At 36.8% G+C, this 18,674-nt stretch overlaps 1 protein-coding gene across 3 annotated transcripts in view; it reads right to left on the reverse strand.

The window, feature by feature from the left end:
• Positions 1–18,674, reverse strand: part of LOC136035630 (activin receptor type-2A-like) — a 130,434-nt gene that overhangs the window by 22,054 nt on the left and 89,706 nt on the right. For all 3 annotated transcript variants that reach the window (XM_065717526.1, XM_065717524.1, XM_065717525.1), the window contains exons 9-10: positions 16,339–16,508; positions 11,395–11,590 (exon numbers count right to left, since the gene is read on the reverse strand). In XM_065717526.1, the coding sequence (XP_065573598.1) occupies positions 11,395–11,590; positions 16,339–16,508 (366 nt within the window). The remainder of the gene's footprint in view (positions 1–11,394; positions 11,591–16,338; positions 16,509–18,674) is intronic.

Consider the following 18,674-nt stretch of genomic DNA (forward strand, 5'->3'; position numbering starts at 1 on the left):
TTTGGTTGCCAAAGAGGATATTTCTATAAGAAAAACTGACTCATTGCTACAAGTCATGAGTTCCCAACTGATGCTGTTTGCCAAGCATTAGCCTCGTCGAGAACCAAGACAACTGGAATAATCAAGAATGTTCTTGCCACAGAGGAAAAAGTGCAGCTTGCAAATTGGTTAAGGAATAACAAGTTCGCCATTATTGTAGATGAATCTACGGACAAGTCATGGACCAAAGTTTTGGTCATCATTGCAAATTATGTGGATGCTAATTACAATGTTCGTGAAGTTTTTTTGGGTCTTCTTGACGTGCACGACGCGTCAAGTGCCGGCCAGAAGAACCTGATTATGAAATGTCTTTCGGACCTTGGTATACCTATACAAAATTTAATGGGTATAGGCTTCGATAATGCTAGTGTGAATACTGGGTCTGTGAAAGGACTAGGGGTGCTGCTTAAAGAGGAAGTACCAAATTTGTTCATTCTTGGTTGTACAAGTCACTCGCTCGCGTTATGTACAACATACGCCACCAAAAAGCTACCAGAGGGTTTGGAAGTATTCAATCACGACATTGTAAACTATATTGCAAGCAGCCCAAAGCGCCAGGAAGAGTTTAAAAAGTGTCAAGAATTTGCACGTGTAGAGAGCCACCGCCTACTTCAAGTGGCAAACACAAGATGGCCATCATTGGAAGCCAATGTCAAGAGAATCGCAAGCCACGGAGAAGGTGATGCAGCAGGAGATAAATCTTCGAAAGAACAGGCAAGTCGGATTTTGGCTTGTATGAAGGACCCAAAGATTAAAGGTTACCTGTACTTTATTGCCTTTGTCCTTGAAAAGGTAAACGAACTGAATATAGAGTTCCAGAGCAGTAAAACTCCCATTCATAGGCTCTTGCAGAGTTCCAGAGTGACCTATCTTGCTCTTTTGAGATGCTTTGTGACAAAAGAAGCAATAGCAATCGCAGGAGATCCATTCAGGGTCAAACTAACTCCACCAAATTTCCTAAAACTGGAGGAGCTCAAGCTTGGGCCGAACACCCTGAACTATATCGCTACATCATCTAGCGCAGGTCAGCTGAATAGGCAGCAAGTGCAAACAATCCATACAAACTGTTTGAGCTTTCTCGTCGAAGTGTGCTTGCAGGTATCAATAATAATTGATTACAAAGATGAAACATTGGTGAACCTTCGTTGTATAGATCCTACCGTGGCCGTTTCTGGAAAAGTGGATACTATTTTCCACTCATGATCCGTTTCCCGAACCTGCTTGGCGACAGCAAAGGTGAAAGTGACACTCTACGAGATAAGCTGGAAGTTCAATAGACTAAGCTGGCCGAGTAAAAGAGGATCTCCCGAAATTTGAACCCAGCGATGATCCTGGAATCGTTTGGAAGCAGCTGAGTGACGTCAAGGACTGCATATCTAGGCCAGTATATTTGGAAATTTCCAAGTTCATGTTGACATTGTGTGCTCTTCCTCATTCCAGCGCAAGCGCAGAAAGGCAATTTTCTATTTTGAACAGTTTGAAAACAAAAATTAGAAATCGTCTCCAAACTGAAACTGTGAGTGCACTGATGTTTGCAAAGCAATATGTGATCAGATGCTCCGCCGATGCTGGAAGCAGCAAATCCTGGAAAATAGATGACAGTCTTCGTCTTTCATTCCAGAAGTGGAAGGGAGCATCGAGATCCACGAACATAAATCTCATTTGTAGCAACGCAACTGGCGTCGATCAAAATGAGGAAGAGGAAATAGATTTTTGCGACTGATTCAAGAGTCATTCTTATTTTTTTCGAAAATGATCTGTAGTACAATAAAAATGATCTCTAATAAACCAGTGATTTGGATAAAAAAAAAAGCTGGGCATCCGTAAAGGAACAGTAAACTTGACTCAAAGTTGACTCAGGGAGCTAGCTGACATATCAAGAATGTGCCCTGAGTCAATATTGAGAGTAAGAAAAATTCTAGTTACGACCATTGCAGTTTCCGGGCAGTTTCCGAAAATTCGATTTTTGGTTTAGTAGAAAAAAAAAGCATAAGGTTTGTGTGCCGCAACTAGGAATTGAGCCCACGCCGTTTTACCGGTGTGACGTTTGACTATGGTCTACACGTAAAAAGGCGAACTTTGACAGTACATAAGTGCATAGTTACAGTGCATAAGGGGCAAGGGCCTGCCAGCTAGCTCTGGGAACAATAAGGAGGGGTTTCGAGATAACAAAGAAGGGGGGTCCTGTCGACAATAAGTCCCTGTACATTTATCTAAGCCCCCCTGGCCGGTTTGATGGCCGAAAGTTGCCTAGTCAAGTTTACTGTGCCTTTAAAGCCTCTTTACTGCCTAGTTTTGCTAGATGAATCGAATAATAGTCCTGCTTTCGACCACATGCTTCACGCATTGCTTAAATCTGGGGGTATTTTTCTCTTGTTTTTCTGCTAGAAAAAACCTTTAGCCTCGGAAATCTTTGCCTCTAAAAACTACCTCAGTTCACTAAGTTCAGTTCACTGAAAGATGAAGACTCTTCGAAATTAGCGTAAACTACTCTCGAATTGTATGCAGTGTGTAATGCAATGCAACTGCAACTTGATAAACTGGACAGCTATAGTAAAACTGGTTCGAAAATATAGTTCAAATATGAGTAAGAAGGTGCAAGAAGACGTTCTGCACTGTCGCAGCCGTAGTTTGTACTCTAAACGCGCCACGTATGCCGCGTAAGGAAAAATAGATCTTGACAAAAACGGCTGTCTGGAATCCGAAAAGTGAAGCCTGGCTTTGATTGACAGTTGCGACTGTGAAGCAAAGATAGATATTTGAAAGGGACATCTAGGAAACACTGGTAGACAGTGACATTAGCTATCATAATTATCATGAAAATGCGGAAGGGTTGGCTTGACTGTCCGGAAGCCCCAGGCGTCTGGAAAATGAAGCCGGGCTTGAAGATTCTAACTAACAATAATTTATTTTAACCTCGTGTGATCCCGCTTGAAACACCTTGAAATAATTTTTGGAAGTTTTGAATAACATATCAAAAACAAATGTTTTTAGACATTTAGATGTTTCGTAATTTTGTATAGCTGTCTTCATTTGAATAGCTTACAAATACTAAATTTAAGGTAATCTGATAACATATTTATGACAAAATACAACTAGATCACCTTTGGAAGAAAGAGTACATTTATTTTCAAAAAGTACTGCTTTTCTTAAAATGTACTGCAAAAGTACTACTTTTTTCAAATGCACTACCAACTCACTACTTTGAAAAAAATGTACTAAAAAGAGTACAATTTTTCCATCGCTGGCAACTCAAAGCGCCACGCAGCTTATTACGCATGTGCGTACAATGTTTTAGTGAAAATAACAAAGGTATTCGTAGAAATGCTGTAATCTTTGTGTGATCGAAAACGCGACTAAAAGTTTTAATTGATCAACACCAAGCAGGATTACGCGAAAATTGCATATTTAGCAAAAATTTTGTGTAGCACTTATGTAGCACCCTGTTCTTGAGAAAAATAGCACACTTTGGACAGGAGCAGGTGGCAACCCTGCAAATACCTGTTAAAATTCAAACTCAAAACGACCAGAAATCATTATCAAAGAATACTGACTTACAACATATACAGGGTAATTTTCAAAGAAAAGTAAAGGCCATATTAAAGTTAAGGTCAGCAGATACAAATATCTGTTAAAATTCAAACTCAAAACGACGAGAAATCACTATCAAAGAATAAATGAAACCCAAAACGAACAGAAATTAAATCAACAATCATAGCAAAGAAACATACAAGTACTAATATAAACGAATAAATAAACCTTAAAGCGAGCAATGCTTAAATTGAATATGCAAATAAAGCTTAAAAAAATTGCTATTGAAGTATAAATGAAACAAAAAACGAACAGAAATTAAATAAACAATAAATACAAACAAAAATATAATAGATATTAACGTACAGGAACAGAAAATGACGATAATTATTAAATTTAATTAATAAGATATCGAGAAATATCTTTACTTGATATCTTAATAATTAAAGGTGATTTCCATTTACTGTTCTCAATATATAGAAAGCCTAAACACAGTGATAGGTATTTGAATTTTTATTCGTGCCACCCTATTTCAGTGAAACGAGGGTTGCGATTTCACTGGTGGATAGAGCTTTCAGAATTTGTTTCCAGGGGTTTAGATTCTAAATTGTTGTATTAGGTTGTATTTAATTGTTGTTATAGGGATATTCTATTTTTCAATAGTTCAATATTTAATAGATTAAATTCATTGATAAAAGAATAAAAAGTTCACATTAAACATAACAATAGGGTTATTGGAGTTTCGCAATCTTCAGAATTAAATGTGTCTAAAAGTTTCATTGCTTTGCCTTATGTACCTATTTTGGGGGAGATGCTCAAACGAATTTTGCTTAAACATAACATTGATAGATGTTTCCAATCGGTCAGACCAGTAGGTCGTTTCCTTAAGTCTGGGAAGTATTTAGCCCGGGAGATTTAGTTAATGGGGTGTATAAAATTCCTTGTTCTTGTGTTTGTATTTGTAGAACTCTCCAACAGTTTATTTAAAGATTTGTTGAGCATCGCAATTCAACAGAAAAAAAAACTACAATTAAGAAAGCCTTCTTTCATCCCGAACATTTTGTACAACTTGATGAGACCACGGCTGTTTCTAATGATAAGGGGTTTTTCTCAGTGGGTGAGGTTTTTCTCATTCTTTCAATAAATACGGACACAGGAAATTTAAATATAGACCCAATTTATGGTTGTCTTTTCAAAATTGAAGAATTGCTTCAATAATAGCTAACAAGAGGATTATATTAATAGCTTCTTTTACCTATGTGGATCAGTTGCAACAAATGTATTTATTGATATTGGTGGTGGTTTTATTTGTTTTTAGTTCAGTGTTTTATCTTTGTTTCTCTTGTACCGAGAACGCCTAGTTTGCATACAGGCGAAATATCCGCGTTGTTTTGGTCTTTCATCTTTTCTTCCTACTGGCCGCAATCTCGTTTGTAGTCTTTTCATTGATTTTTACCCCCCTTTGTTGTTTTTTTCTCATATACTATTATAACTAAAACTAATTTTATGTGATGCTATAACTCGATTTGTAACGAAAATAAAACATAGAACTATGCGAAAATACATCGTTATACAATTTCCTGCTGGTATGATTTTTACTGGATCTTTAATGTCTGTCGAAGGAGATCTGGGGTGACGATATATTTTTAAGGTGGCTTTAAATAAAAGGAAAACAAAGTTATTAATTGAAACGAGGCCACATGACCAAAGAAGAAAAATTTATTGAAAGAGAAAGGTCAAAAGCTTGTCCGTATTTTTATCCTATATTTTGAGTTTTCAATGAAATGTATATCACTTGATGTCTGAAAGTGAAGAACTAAATGATAGGAGAATTAAAATGTTTGGTAGAGAGGGTTTTTATGTTGAGTTATTGGCGACTGGGTGCGGGTATATGTTTCGTAATCGGGCACGATTCCTCCATCTCGCAATGCATCATAGTGCTAGCTTTGTGTAGGATCATGTTTGTGTTTTTGTCATTTCTGTATTTGTTGTTTCTTTTATATATTGTTATATGTTGTTTGTTTAATTGTTGTTTATTTTATATTGTTCCTCTATGTTACATGTTTATTCAACATGTTACATGTTGTTAATTTTACATGTTCCTCTATGTTATTTATTTTATATGTTGTTTGTGTTCTTTGCCTTGTTTGTGTTACTATTGTTTGTTGTATATGATGTTTGTTATGCTTTGTTTAATACTGTATGTTTTTAATCGTTATATGTTGTTAGCGTTGTCTGAGTGACTGTTGTTTGTTGTATAAGATTTTTGCTATGCGTTGTTTAATATTATGTGTTGTTTATTGTTACACGTTGCTTGTGTAATTGTTGTTTATTTTATGTCTATGAAATTGTTGTCTGTTAAATATATTTTCTTTATTACATGTTGCTCTATGTTGTTAATTTTATATATTGTTTCTGTTGCCGGTGTAACTGTTGTTCGTTATGCGTTCTTTAATACTACATGTTGTTTGTGTTGTCTCTGTAATTGTTGTTTACTTTGTCTGTGAAATTGTTGTTTGTTTTATAGATGTTGTTTGTTACATTTTACTATATGTTGATTATTGACTTATGTTGTTTGTTTTGTCTCTGCAATTGTTGTTTTTATTATGTCTGTGTAATTGTTGTTTGTAGTATATATGTTGTTTGTTGTATGTTGTTTGTATTGTCTGAATAATCGTTGCTATTTTATAGTGTAATTATTTTTATATATTATAATTTATATAATATATATAATATATAAATATTTTATATATATTTATATTTTTATACTAGCTGTTGGGGTGGCGCTTCGCGCCACCCTAACACCTAGTTGGTGGGGGCGCTCCCCCCACACCAAGCCCCCCCCGCACGCGTAAGTCGTTACGCGCCATTGTAGTTGTGTCCCTGTGTCCCACCTGTGAATATAGATAGACATATGATGGTGATTGCTAATCGAACATTCCCTGTGTCCCCGTCGTCATTTACATATCCCCCTGTGCCCCCCCCCCGTTGTAGTTGTTTCCCTGTGTCCCGGTCGTCATTTGTGTCCTGGTGTCCCAGTCTGTAATTTCTCTTTGAGTGTCGCGGACGTCATTTATATTCCCTGTGTCCCGGTCTTCATTTTTGTGTTGGGGTGGCGCTTCGCGGCACCCAAACACCTAGTTGGTGGGGGCAATTCACACCCCCTCAAGCCCCCCCCCCCGCGCGTAAGTCGTTACGCGCCATTGAAGTTGTGTCCCTGTGTCCCACCTGTGAATATAGGTATATATATATATATATATATATATATATATATATATATATATATATATATATATATATATATATATATATTTTTTAACTACGTAAAACTTGCGAATATACAACATTCTTGGCTGTCCCATTGTCTGTGCATATAAATAGATTGTCATGTTTACCGACTGTTGAATATGCAACATATAATTGTCCATGGGAAAAACAATCTGTATTCAGATCTATACCTCATTATTCTAATGATTGCCATTGAGCTTTGTTGATGGTGATTGCTAATCGAACATTCCCTGTGTCCCCGTCGTCATTTATATATCCCCCTGTGCCCCCCGGCGTCCCCGTTGTTGTCGTTTCCCTGTGTCCCGGTCGTCATTTGTGTCCCGGTGTCCCAGTCTGTAATTTCTCTTTGAGTGTCGCGGTCGTCATTATTATTCCCTGTGTCCCGGTCGTCATTTTTGTCCCGGTCGTCACACAAACAAGACGTCTCTCGACACACACACACAGACAACTTATTTATACATATATACTAGCTGTTGGGGTGGCGCTTCGCACCACCCCAACACCTAGTTGGTGGGACGCTTCGCGCCCCCCCCCAAGCCCCCCGCGCGCGTAAGTCGTTACGCGCCATATTAGTTACGCGCCATTGTAGTTGTGTCCCTGTGTCCCACCTGTGAATATAGATAGATTTATATATGGATTTATATAAATATATAATATGGATTATTATATATAGATTTATATAAAGGACTGCCTGGTCTCGAATCTTGGTCAAAACAATATTGTTGATTTCGTGGACGTCTATATTTTTGGGTGCGAGAATCGCTCTTTCACTTAGCCATTTATTATTTTTATAATTTTTTAGAATATTCGGAAATACTTTTTCAATCAATTGATTTTTGGACGTCACTAAATTACATAAATCAGCAGGTAGCTGTATACGTCCTGAAATTGAGTCTACTAGGAGCTTTCCGTTTCCAATTGCCAGCAATTGATCTGAAAATGTTTGACCAGAGTCATCGTTTTGCAATCGGACACGCATATTTGTAGTTAATTTTAACGTTTTTACGTGTGCCCATAAATTAGAATTTTTCAGGCAAGCATTCATTTCGTCTGCAGGAGTTGATCTAGGTATTATAGGTAATGTTTGCCTGAAATCTCCCGCAAGCAATATTAATGTGCTGCCAAAGGGTTTCGAATTCCCTCGCAAATCTTTCAAGCATTGATCCAGAGCCTCGAGCGATTTTTCGTGTGCCATTGTGCACTCATCCCAAATAATAAGTTTGCATTGCTGCAATACTTTACCCATCCCAGATGATTTGGAAATATTGCACGTGGGAGTTTCTATAGAATGCAAATTCAGAGGCAATTTCAAAGCGGAATGAGCAGTTCTTCCACCAGGCAGCAATGTTGCGGCTATTCCGGACGACGCAATTACCAACGCTATATCATTTTTTGATCGAATTGATGCCAGAATCAGTTTTATCACAAATGTTTTAACAGTACCTCCTGGCGCATCCAAAAAGAAAATTTCTCCAACGTTGTTATCGACACAATGCATTATCGTATCATAAATGCATTCAACTCAGAATTTCTATCACTGATGAAGTACAATTGTAAAAATTTATGATTCTCACCTGAGAATGGCACGCTTTCTGTTCTTTCTTTCTCTATCAGCCTCAAGCCTGTTTCCTTGCTGTTCTTTTGATTCCTCGGCACGCTTTCTTTTCTGACTTTCTCTATCAGCAGCAAGTTTTTTGGCACACACTCTTTGAGCATCTTCCTCGGCTGTTGCCATTGTAAGTTCATCAGTCATTTTAAAGTTAAACATCAATAGATTTCTACGTGAACGCATGTCTTAAATATCTTTAATGACGTCACCGTCATAACAAAAATGACGACAACTAACTTCATGACGTCAGTCAACACACAAACATGACGTCACCTGACAGACACATCCACAGACAACTTATTTTTATATATATAGATAGATTATAGTAGCTGTTGGGGGTGGCACTTCGCACCACCCCAACACCTAGTTGGTGGGGCGCTTCGCGACCCACCAAGCCCCCCCCCCCCCCCCCGCGCGCGCGTAAGTCGTTACGCGCCATATTAGTTATGTGCCATTGTAGTTGTGTCCCTGTGTCCCACCTGTGAATAGAGATAGATAGATATATATGTTTTTAACTACGTAAAACATGCGAATATACAACATTCTTCGCTGTCCCATTGTCTGTGCATATAAATAGATTGTCAGGTTTACTGACTCTTGAACATGCAGCATATAATTGTCCATGGGAAAAACAATCCGTATTCAGATTTATACCTCATTATTCTAATGATGTGTCCCTGTGCCCCGGTCGTCATTTATATTCCCTGTGTCCCGGTCGTCATTTGTGTCCCGGTATTCCAGTTTGTAATTTATCTTTGAGTGTCCCGGTCGTCATTTATATTCCCTGTGTCCCGGTCGTCATTTGTGTCCCGGTCTGTAATTTCTATTCGAACAATCCCTGTGTCCCGGTCGTCACTTATATATCCCGCCTGTGCTTCCAGCGTCCCCGTTGTAGTTGTGTCCATATGTCCCGGTCGTCATTTATATTCCCTGTGTCCCGGTCGTGATTTGTGTCCGGGTGTCCCAGTCTGTAATTTCTCTTTGAGGTTCCCGGTCGTCATTTATATTCCCTGTGTCCCGGTGTCCCGGTATGTAATTTCATCAGTTGACAAACATGACGTCAGTCGACAAACCACTTCATGACGCATACAGTTCAATTCTTATAATGACGCCAGTCGACAAACATGACGTCAGTCGACACACAAACATGACATCACTCGACACACACACACACAGAGACAATTTTTTTTTTTATATATGGATATATATATACTAGCTGTTGGGGTGGCGCTTCGCGCCACCCCAACACCTAGTTGGTGGGGGCGCTTCGCGCCCAAACAAGCCCCCCAGCGCGCGTAAGTCGTTACGCGCCATATTAGTTACGCGCCATTGTAGTTGTGTCCGTATGTCCCACCTGTGAATATAGATAGATATATATACATATGTTTTTAACTACGTAAAACTTGCAAATATACAACATTCTTTGCTGTCCCATTGTCTGTGCATATAAATAGATTGTCAGGTTTACCGACTCTTGAACATGCAACATATAATGGTCCATGGGAAAACAATCCGTATTCAGATCTATACCTCATGATTCTAATGATTGCCCTTGAGCTTTGTTGATGGTGATTGCTAATGGACCATTCCCTGTGTCGCCGTCGTCATTTATATATACCCCTGTGCCCCCCGGCGTCCCCGTTGTAGTTGTGTCCCTGTGTCCCGGTCGTCATTTATATTCCCTGTTTCCCGGTCGTCATTTGTGTCCCGGTGTCCCAGTCTCTGATTTCTCTTTCTGTGTCCCGGGCGTCATTTATATTCCTTGTGTCCCGGTGTCCCGGTCTGTATATACATTCGTTTTTGAATTGTTTTTTTTTTTAGTTTTTTACCTTTTTTTAGTTTTTTTAGTTATACCTCATGATTCTAATGATCGCCCTTGAGCTTTGTTGATGGTGATTGCTAATCGAACATTCCCTGTGTCCCCGTCGTCATTTATATATTCCCCTGTGCCCCCCGGCGTCCCCGTTGTAGTTGTGTCCCTGTGTCCCAGTCGTTATTTATATTCCCTGTGTCCCGGTCGTCATTTGTATCCCGGTGTCCCGGTCTGTATATACATTCGTTTTTGAAATGGTATATGATGAAATAAATTTTTGTATTTTTCCCCTTTTTTCTTTTTAGTTTTTTTTTGGTTTTTACTTTTATTTAGTTTTTTTCTTTTTTCTTTTTAGTTTTTTTTTTATTTTTATTTTTTTAGTTTTGTTTTTCTCCTTTATTTTTCATTTTCTTTTCCTTTTTTTATTTTTTTTCTTTTTTAGTTTTTTTTAGTTTTTTAGCTTTTTTAGTTTTTTTATTAATTTTTAGTTTTGTTTTTTTTTTTGTTTTTTTTAGTTTTTTTTTGTAGTTTTTACCTTTTTTTTTAGTTTTTTTAGTTTTTTTTACTTATGTCCTGGTCGTCATTTATACTCCCTGTGTCCCGGTCGTCATTTATGTCCCTGTGCTTTGTTGATGGTGATTGCTAATCGAACATTCCTTGTGTCCCGGTCGCTTTCTCTTTGAGTGTCCGTCATTTGTGTCCCGATGTCCCAGTCTGTAATTTCGTCAGTCGAAAACATGACGTCAGCCGACACAGAAACATGACGTCACCTGATCCACAGACAGACAGACAACTTATTTATATATATATATATAGATATATAGATATATATATATATATATATATATATATATATATATATATATATATATATATATATATATATATATATATATATATATATATATCATATATTATAATTATTATATATTATAATTATTTTTATAGTGTAATTATATTTTTGCGTAATTATTGTTTTATCGTTGTTTGCAGTTTGGGGACCAATAACCCCTATGGTGTTCCAGCACAAATAAATTCCATTTTATGTTTGATTAACAATTCCATTTTATGTTTGATCAAAACAACATAAATTTCAAAAATAAATAGATCTTACCTAATTCAGCCTCAAAAGGCATTTTATACAAAGACACTTTGTTGGAACTAACACATAAATCAAAACATCGGGTTGCCAATTCCCACAGAACCAAACTGAGAGCATAGACATCAACCTGCTTTAATGCAGCTTCACATTCCCTGAGATTTACTGCTCCTTCTAATACCTCTGGAGCCATATAACGGAGGGTCCCCACCTGAAAATAAAGGAAACACTAAGAATAAGATCTAACAGAACACCAACTGCTTAAATGTTTGAAGCTATAGAATATGGTTCCAGAAGTTTTGATCTTTTTTATTATTATTATTATTACAAGCTTTACAAATCCTTGGAGTGATGACAAGCCACTATTCCTGGTAATTAGCTCGTTTTTTACCAGGAAAACTCTTATCACAATCAAAACAGTCATATTTAATTTTCACTGTCCTTGATACTTTATAAGCATGTTTTCGATACTGAAACATAAGTAAACGCTAAAAAACAGGATATTTTTTTTCTCGACCAGATGTTTGACATATTGAAATCAGCACCAGTAACAGATACATAATACACTAAACCAAAGGGCTCATCTCATAAGTTTTTCACATGAGATCACCAATTCGATTTGTCAAACAGTTCGTGGTAACGAACTGTAGTAAGGAGCGACCCGGCTCAATAGTCACCGTAACTCTAAAAAATGGAATTTTGATACCAATAGTTACATCAAAAGAATCGCATTTTAATGCTGATTTTAAATATATGTTTCATTAGGATTAGTCTTACCCATCAAAAGTTACGAGCCTGAGAAAATTTGCCTCATTTTAGAAAATAGGGGGAAATACCCCCTAAAAGTCATACGATCTTAAAGAAAATCATAACCCCCTTAATGTAAAAGTTTCAAGCCCCTATCTGTAAAAAAAGTGGAATTTCGCATTTTTTGCCAGAAGACAAATCACGGATGCGTGTTTATTTTATAAACACGTTTTATTAAACACGTGTTTATTAGTCTTACCCATCAAAAGTTACAAGCCTGAGAAAATTTTTCTCATTTTAGAAAATAGGGCGAAACACCCCCTACAAGTCATACGATCTTAAAATCACACCATCAGATTCAGCGTATCATAGAACCTTATTGTAGAAGTTTCAAGCCCCTATCTACAAAAATGTGGAATTTCGCATTTTTTGCCAGAAGACAAATCACGGATGCGTGTTTATTTGTTTTTTTTTTCCCCCAGAGATGATCGTATCGACTCAGTGGTCCTAGAATGTCGCGAAAGGGCTCATTCTAACGGAAATTAAAAGTTCTAATGCCCTTTTAAAGTGACCAAAAAAATTGGAGGGCACCTAGGCCCCCTCCCACGCTCATTTTTGCCCCAAAGTCACCGAATCAAAATTCTGAAACCTAATAACTAATAACTAATAAAACCTAATTACTATGTCTTTGGGGACGACTTACTCCCCCGCAGTCCCCGTGGGAGGGGCTGCAAGTTACAAACTTTGACCTGTGTTTACATATAGTAATGGTTACTGGGAAGTGTACAGACGTTTTCAGGGGGATTTTTTTGGTTTGGGGGGGGGGAGGGTACGTGGGAGGATCTTTCTATGGAGGAACTTCTCATGGGGGAATAGACTTTCAATGGAGGGGGCGCTGGATTTTCAAGCATTATTTAAAAAACAATGAAAAAATAAATATGAAAAGTTTTTCCTACTGAAAGTGAGAAGCAGCATTAAAACTTTTAACGAATGGAAACTATTACGCATATGAGGGGTTTACCTCCTCGTAATACCTCGCTCTTTACGCTAAAGTATTTTTAGTAATTTCAACTATTTATTCTACGGCCTTTGTGATTCAGGGGTCATTCTTAAGGAATTGGGACAAAATTTAAGCTTTAATGTAAAGAGCGAGGTATCAACGAGGGGTGAGCCCCCTCATATACGCAATAAAAATATACGAATATAGAAGTTCGCTACGTAATTTAATTCGTAAGTTACGTACATTTTTTACTAATGAAAACGTTCGTAAAAAATTATAAGTTATAGTTGCCTTTTTAAGTAATCAAAAAATTGGAGGACAACTAGGCCTCCTCCCTCGCTCCTTTTTTCTCAAAATCTTACGATTAAAACTACGAAAAAGCCATTTGGCCCAGAAAAATTAATGTGCAAATTTCGTTTTAATTATTTATGTGCGGATCAAAACATGCATTAATTCTAAAACGTCCAGAAACTAAAAAACAAGTTTTTTAAATGAAAGTAAGGAGCGACATTAAAACTTAAAACGAACAGAAATTACTCTGTATATGAAAGGGGCTTTTCCTCCTCAACGCCCCCACTCTTTACGCTAAAGTTTTTTACTGTTTTAAAATGTAGAGTTAAGAGAAAGAGTCAAACTTTAGCGTTAAGAGCGGGGCGTTGAGGAGGAAAAGCCCCTTTCATATACGGAGTAATTTCTGTTCGTTTTAAGTTTTAATGTCGCTCCTTACTTTCATTTAAAAAACTTGTTTTTTTTATTCATAAAAGATCGCCAGATCGATATTAGATCGCCGTATCGATCTGATATTTATCAGATCGATTGTAAATGCATGCTTCATTCATAGAAAGTAGAGACACAGGTCATCGGTAGAAGGCCGAGGGGAGAATATTTCATGAAAAGGAGACGGATTGAAAAAAGATTGTCACTAGGTCTAAAACTGTGAAGTACAAATTTAGACATTATACCAATATGATGCATCATTACCCACACAAATTTAGACATTACATCAATATGAAGCACTCACTACGCTCATAATTACACCCAGCCGCACCTACTACAACGATATGCAATACATCCATACCTTTACCCCGCCCTTCTAGTCTGAATGAGATGACGTTGTTGCAGCAGATAAATATGTGTTCTATTCACTTCAGGGATTCGAACTCTTTATCTAGAAAAGACTGGAATTCCTGGATTCCAGTCTTGAATTCCCGAGTCCTTCCTCTGGAATTCCACAGGAAGGATCAGGCGGCTTCAAACGGTTTTTGAGAGGTACTTTACCCCCCCCCCCCCCCACAATATGGAACAAAAACCCACTCACAATTACCTAAAAATGAAGCATGCATTTCTTCAACAGCCCCTTTGTCTACTGTGCAAGGACTTCTGAAAATTTACCTATTGCGCAAGGACTTCTGAAAATTCGCTAAAACTCCTGGAAATGTAGAAAATTATCTCTCTTTTAATTCTATTTACTCTCTGTCGTACTTGGGTTTTTTTAAGTTCTTCTCATGGTTACTTTCGTCTTTTTTCTACAATCTGTTTCAGTTGATATCTGAACAACCTGATCAAAACATGTGATGTACTTCTGACCATCAGGTGAGATGAACTCTCACGCCCAAAGAGACTTCATTCAATCCACAAGCATTTATTGAAATTCGTTATCGCAAAATCTACTATTAAAATTTATCATAATAATAGTTATCGTTACTGAATCAGATATGAATTTTTCTCACTAGACAGTTTTTTTTTTTCAAAACGTGTTTTTAAAGTTTTGGTTACTATGGGCATGGTTGGTGCTGTGCTAGTTTGCAGCTATCTCCGTCCTCTCTGCACTTGTTCTCCTTTTTTGGATGCTCTTCTTTCATCTCCTTTCCACAATCTGTTTCAGTCGATACCTGAACAACATGACCAAAACATGCTGAGTCACGACGTAGGCAATAATGCTCCTTAACTAATGAAAATAAAGTGAACTGAACTGTCAACTGCTTCTGACTTTCAGGTGACACGAACTCCCCACATGACACTTAATTTTACTCGAATGTCCAATGTGGAACATTTTTTCACAAGAGATGAGATGTAGGAACTACTTAGCTCATTCAAAAGTGGTTTAAAGAAATACCTAGTTAAAAGTCAGACAGCCAAAGACAATTTAAATTAAGTGAAGCGTATTTTTTTTTCTTTAAATACTAATAGAATAAATTATCTTTTCTTTTTTTGTTAGTTTAAATAGGTGTGGTTATCGTACTCAGGGAAGGATAAGATGAACCTTATTGCTAGAGTTAATTAAACTTATTTATTGAAGAGGCGTGTGGTTGTGTTGAAGAATTAGGTGGGAACCGTAGTACATGTTAGTAAAAAATCTTTTGTTTATAAGTCTGAGCTTGCGCTTTGCAACAGAGCCAGGGGCGTAGCTAGGGTCTTCAGTGCCTAGGGACAATGTCAGACTCCCATCCCTACCATCACTATCATAACGTAAGTAGATCATAGTACTCATGAATAAAAACACTCAGTTTGGCATTCCCAAAGAGGCGGCGCCCGGGGACATCCATTCTATTTGCCCCTCCACTCGCTATGCCCTACATGGAACAGGATATCCTAGATTTAAAAAAAAAAATCCTTCAACCCGAATGAACAATGAAAAAACTTAAAACCTTAGTTGCCGACTCCTTGATGCCCAAGGTACCTCTATAAGCGAAGGCAGAAATAAAATGTAGGAAAAGACGTTATTATTTTTGGATGATCTTTTTAAACACAAGGGGCAGCATCCTGTGCTTTCAAACACCGTTCCAGTTTACCTTTCCCAGGTTTCTCCGGGTACCCATTTAGAGCTGGGTCACCTCTAGCTGAAATTACAGAGGCAAACCACTGAGCCCTTTCTAAAGAAAATAGCCAGCAACACCAAGACTCGAACCCCTGTCCTAGCGGACAATAAGTTCCCATCCAACACCTGGGATTGAACAAGAAATCCTTGAATTGGGGGGGCATCATCCGCTACTTGGCATCATCCACTACGCAGTCGCAAGGTCATAGTCTAGACATAGGAAACAATATTGATTTTTCTCTTTAAACTTACTTCAGTAAGCGAAGATGTCTCAGCATGTTGCTGCTCTCCACTGAATACACCATGCCATGCATCATAAATGCATTACATCTTTAAACTTGCGATACGTCTTAATACGTTATAAGTCATAAATAAATTACGTCTTTAAACTTACGTCAGTAAGCGAAGATGTCTCAGCATGCTGTTGCTCCCCACTGAATACATAATGTGCCCCATCAATTTGCATGGCAAAACCCATATCACAGATACACAGACTCAAATCCGATTTGACAAGAATGTTTCGACTATTTATGTCTCGGTGTGCCACAGCTGGTTTCAAATAATCTGAAAAGTAAGTTTTAATTCATGAACAGCATTAGTAAACAATGTCATAAATAGTATCCCGTAGACATGTGATCTGGTCCGTATCCATGAGTTTTGCTCGGGGTAGGGGGATTTGGGACAAAAATTTCGAAGGGAGGGGAACCCCCCTAAGCCCTCCCCTGAATAAGGCCTTGCATGTGATACTGAGTATGTGATGGAGTTGAGTCTAAATTATTGTTTAGTGAAATTATATTTTTAACGCTTAAGTTTAATTATTGTCACGACGAGATCGATCTTTTGAGTTAATTTTTACAGGGACCAGAGAATGTGACGAAAACATATTTTTGCTAAAAAGCATTTAATTTTTTTTTATTCTCAACATTTTGCATTTGTTTTATAGTTTTTGTCTTCCAGGGGTCAATATCACATAATGGAGACCCATGTGCAAGGGCGTATCCAGGATTTTGTTCGAAAGAGGGGAGGGTCTTTTTTCTCGGGGAATTGACAAATTTTTTATTTTTATTTGTTTATGTTTAAACAAATTACTAAAGGGGTCATAATTACTAAAAGGGGGGAGGGTCTTTTTTCTCGGGGGTTTGACAAAAAATTAAAAAACGCACCCAAAATTAGTTGATATGCATTTTTTTTTTTTTTTTTACAATTTTATCACTCGGACAGAAGTTTCGGGGGTAGGGGTTCCAATTCGGTAATCCTCGCCCTGTATACGGCCTTACCCACATGAGAGATATACAGACTCAAATCCGAATTGACAAGAATCTTACGATAATTTAGATTTCTATGTGCTGTTGTAGGCGTCAAAAAATTCCAATCTACAAACAACAAGATTCAATAATTTAATTTTAATTTGATTAAATTTGAATTAATTAAATGATTGAGTCACTACCCACAGGTTATTTGACCTTCTAGTAGTGGCTATGTTTTTTTAATTGATTTGTTGTTTTATGGTATAATCAATAATGGAAGAAATCATTCATTCAGTCAAAAAAAAATTTAAAAAAATCACAAAACTTATGAAATTGAGCATATAATAAAGTTCAGCATCATTTTAATTATAGTCATACCAAAAATGAGCTTTTGAATTTTCCCTGTGTTTATAGAGGAAGTGTTTTTCACAGAAAAGCGTTTAATTTATCTTATTTACAGAATTTTGAGTTCGTTCAATAATTTTTGTCTTCTATGCGGCTGATATTAGATACTGTAAACTCAAATGACAGGTACACAGACTCAAATCCAATGTGACAAAAGCGTTTCCACTATTTGTGTCTCGGTGTCCTATTGCAGACTTCCAACAACCTCAAACAGACAAAAAATCAATGAATGAACGATATTACTCAATACTTATCAATCGCTCAATTACTCAATCAATCAATATTACTTTTTTGTTCAAATTAAGTTGAACATTAATTTATTTGTTATTAAACCAAAAAAAAAACTTTAGCAACTCATTTTTTACTGACAAATTACTAAACTGTGTATAAACTCAGGATACTATTACAATAATTCCTTATAAATATCGCATATATCAACAACCTCAAACAGACAAAAATCAATGAATGAACGATATTACTCAATACTTATCAATCACTCAATTACTCAATCAATCAATATCACTCAGTCATTATCAATTTTCAGTAAACTTGTAAAGTTGAGTTGAACATTAACTTATTTGTTATTAAACCGAAAAAAAAACTTTAGCAACTCATTTTTTACTGACAAATTACTGAACTGTGTATAAACTCAGGATACTATTACAATAATTCCTTATAAATATCGCATATATCAACAGCCTCAAACAGACAAAAATCAATGAATGAACGATATTACTCAATACTTATCAATCACTCAATTACTCAATCAATCAATATCACTCAGTCATTATCAATTTTCAGTAAACTTGTAAAGTTGAGTTGAACATTAACTTATTTGTTATTAAACCGAAAAAAAACTTTAGCAACTCATTTTTTACTGACAAATTACTGAACTGTGTATAAACTCAGGATACTATTACAATAATTCCTTATAAATATCGCATATATCAACAACCTCAAACAGACAAAAATCAATGAATGAACGATATTACTCAATACTTATCAATCGCTCAATTACTCAATCAATCAATATCACTCAGTCATTATCAATTTTCAGTAAACTTGTAAAGTTGAGTTG

Source organism: Artemia franciscana, chromosome 14, assembly GCF_032884065.1.
Source record: "Artemia franciscana chromosome 14, ASM3288406v1, whole genome shotgun sequence".
Classification (NCBI taxonomy): domain Eukaryota; kingdom Metazoa; phylum Arthropoda; class Branchiopoda; order Anostraca; family Artemiidae; genus Artemia; species Artemia franciscana.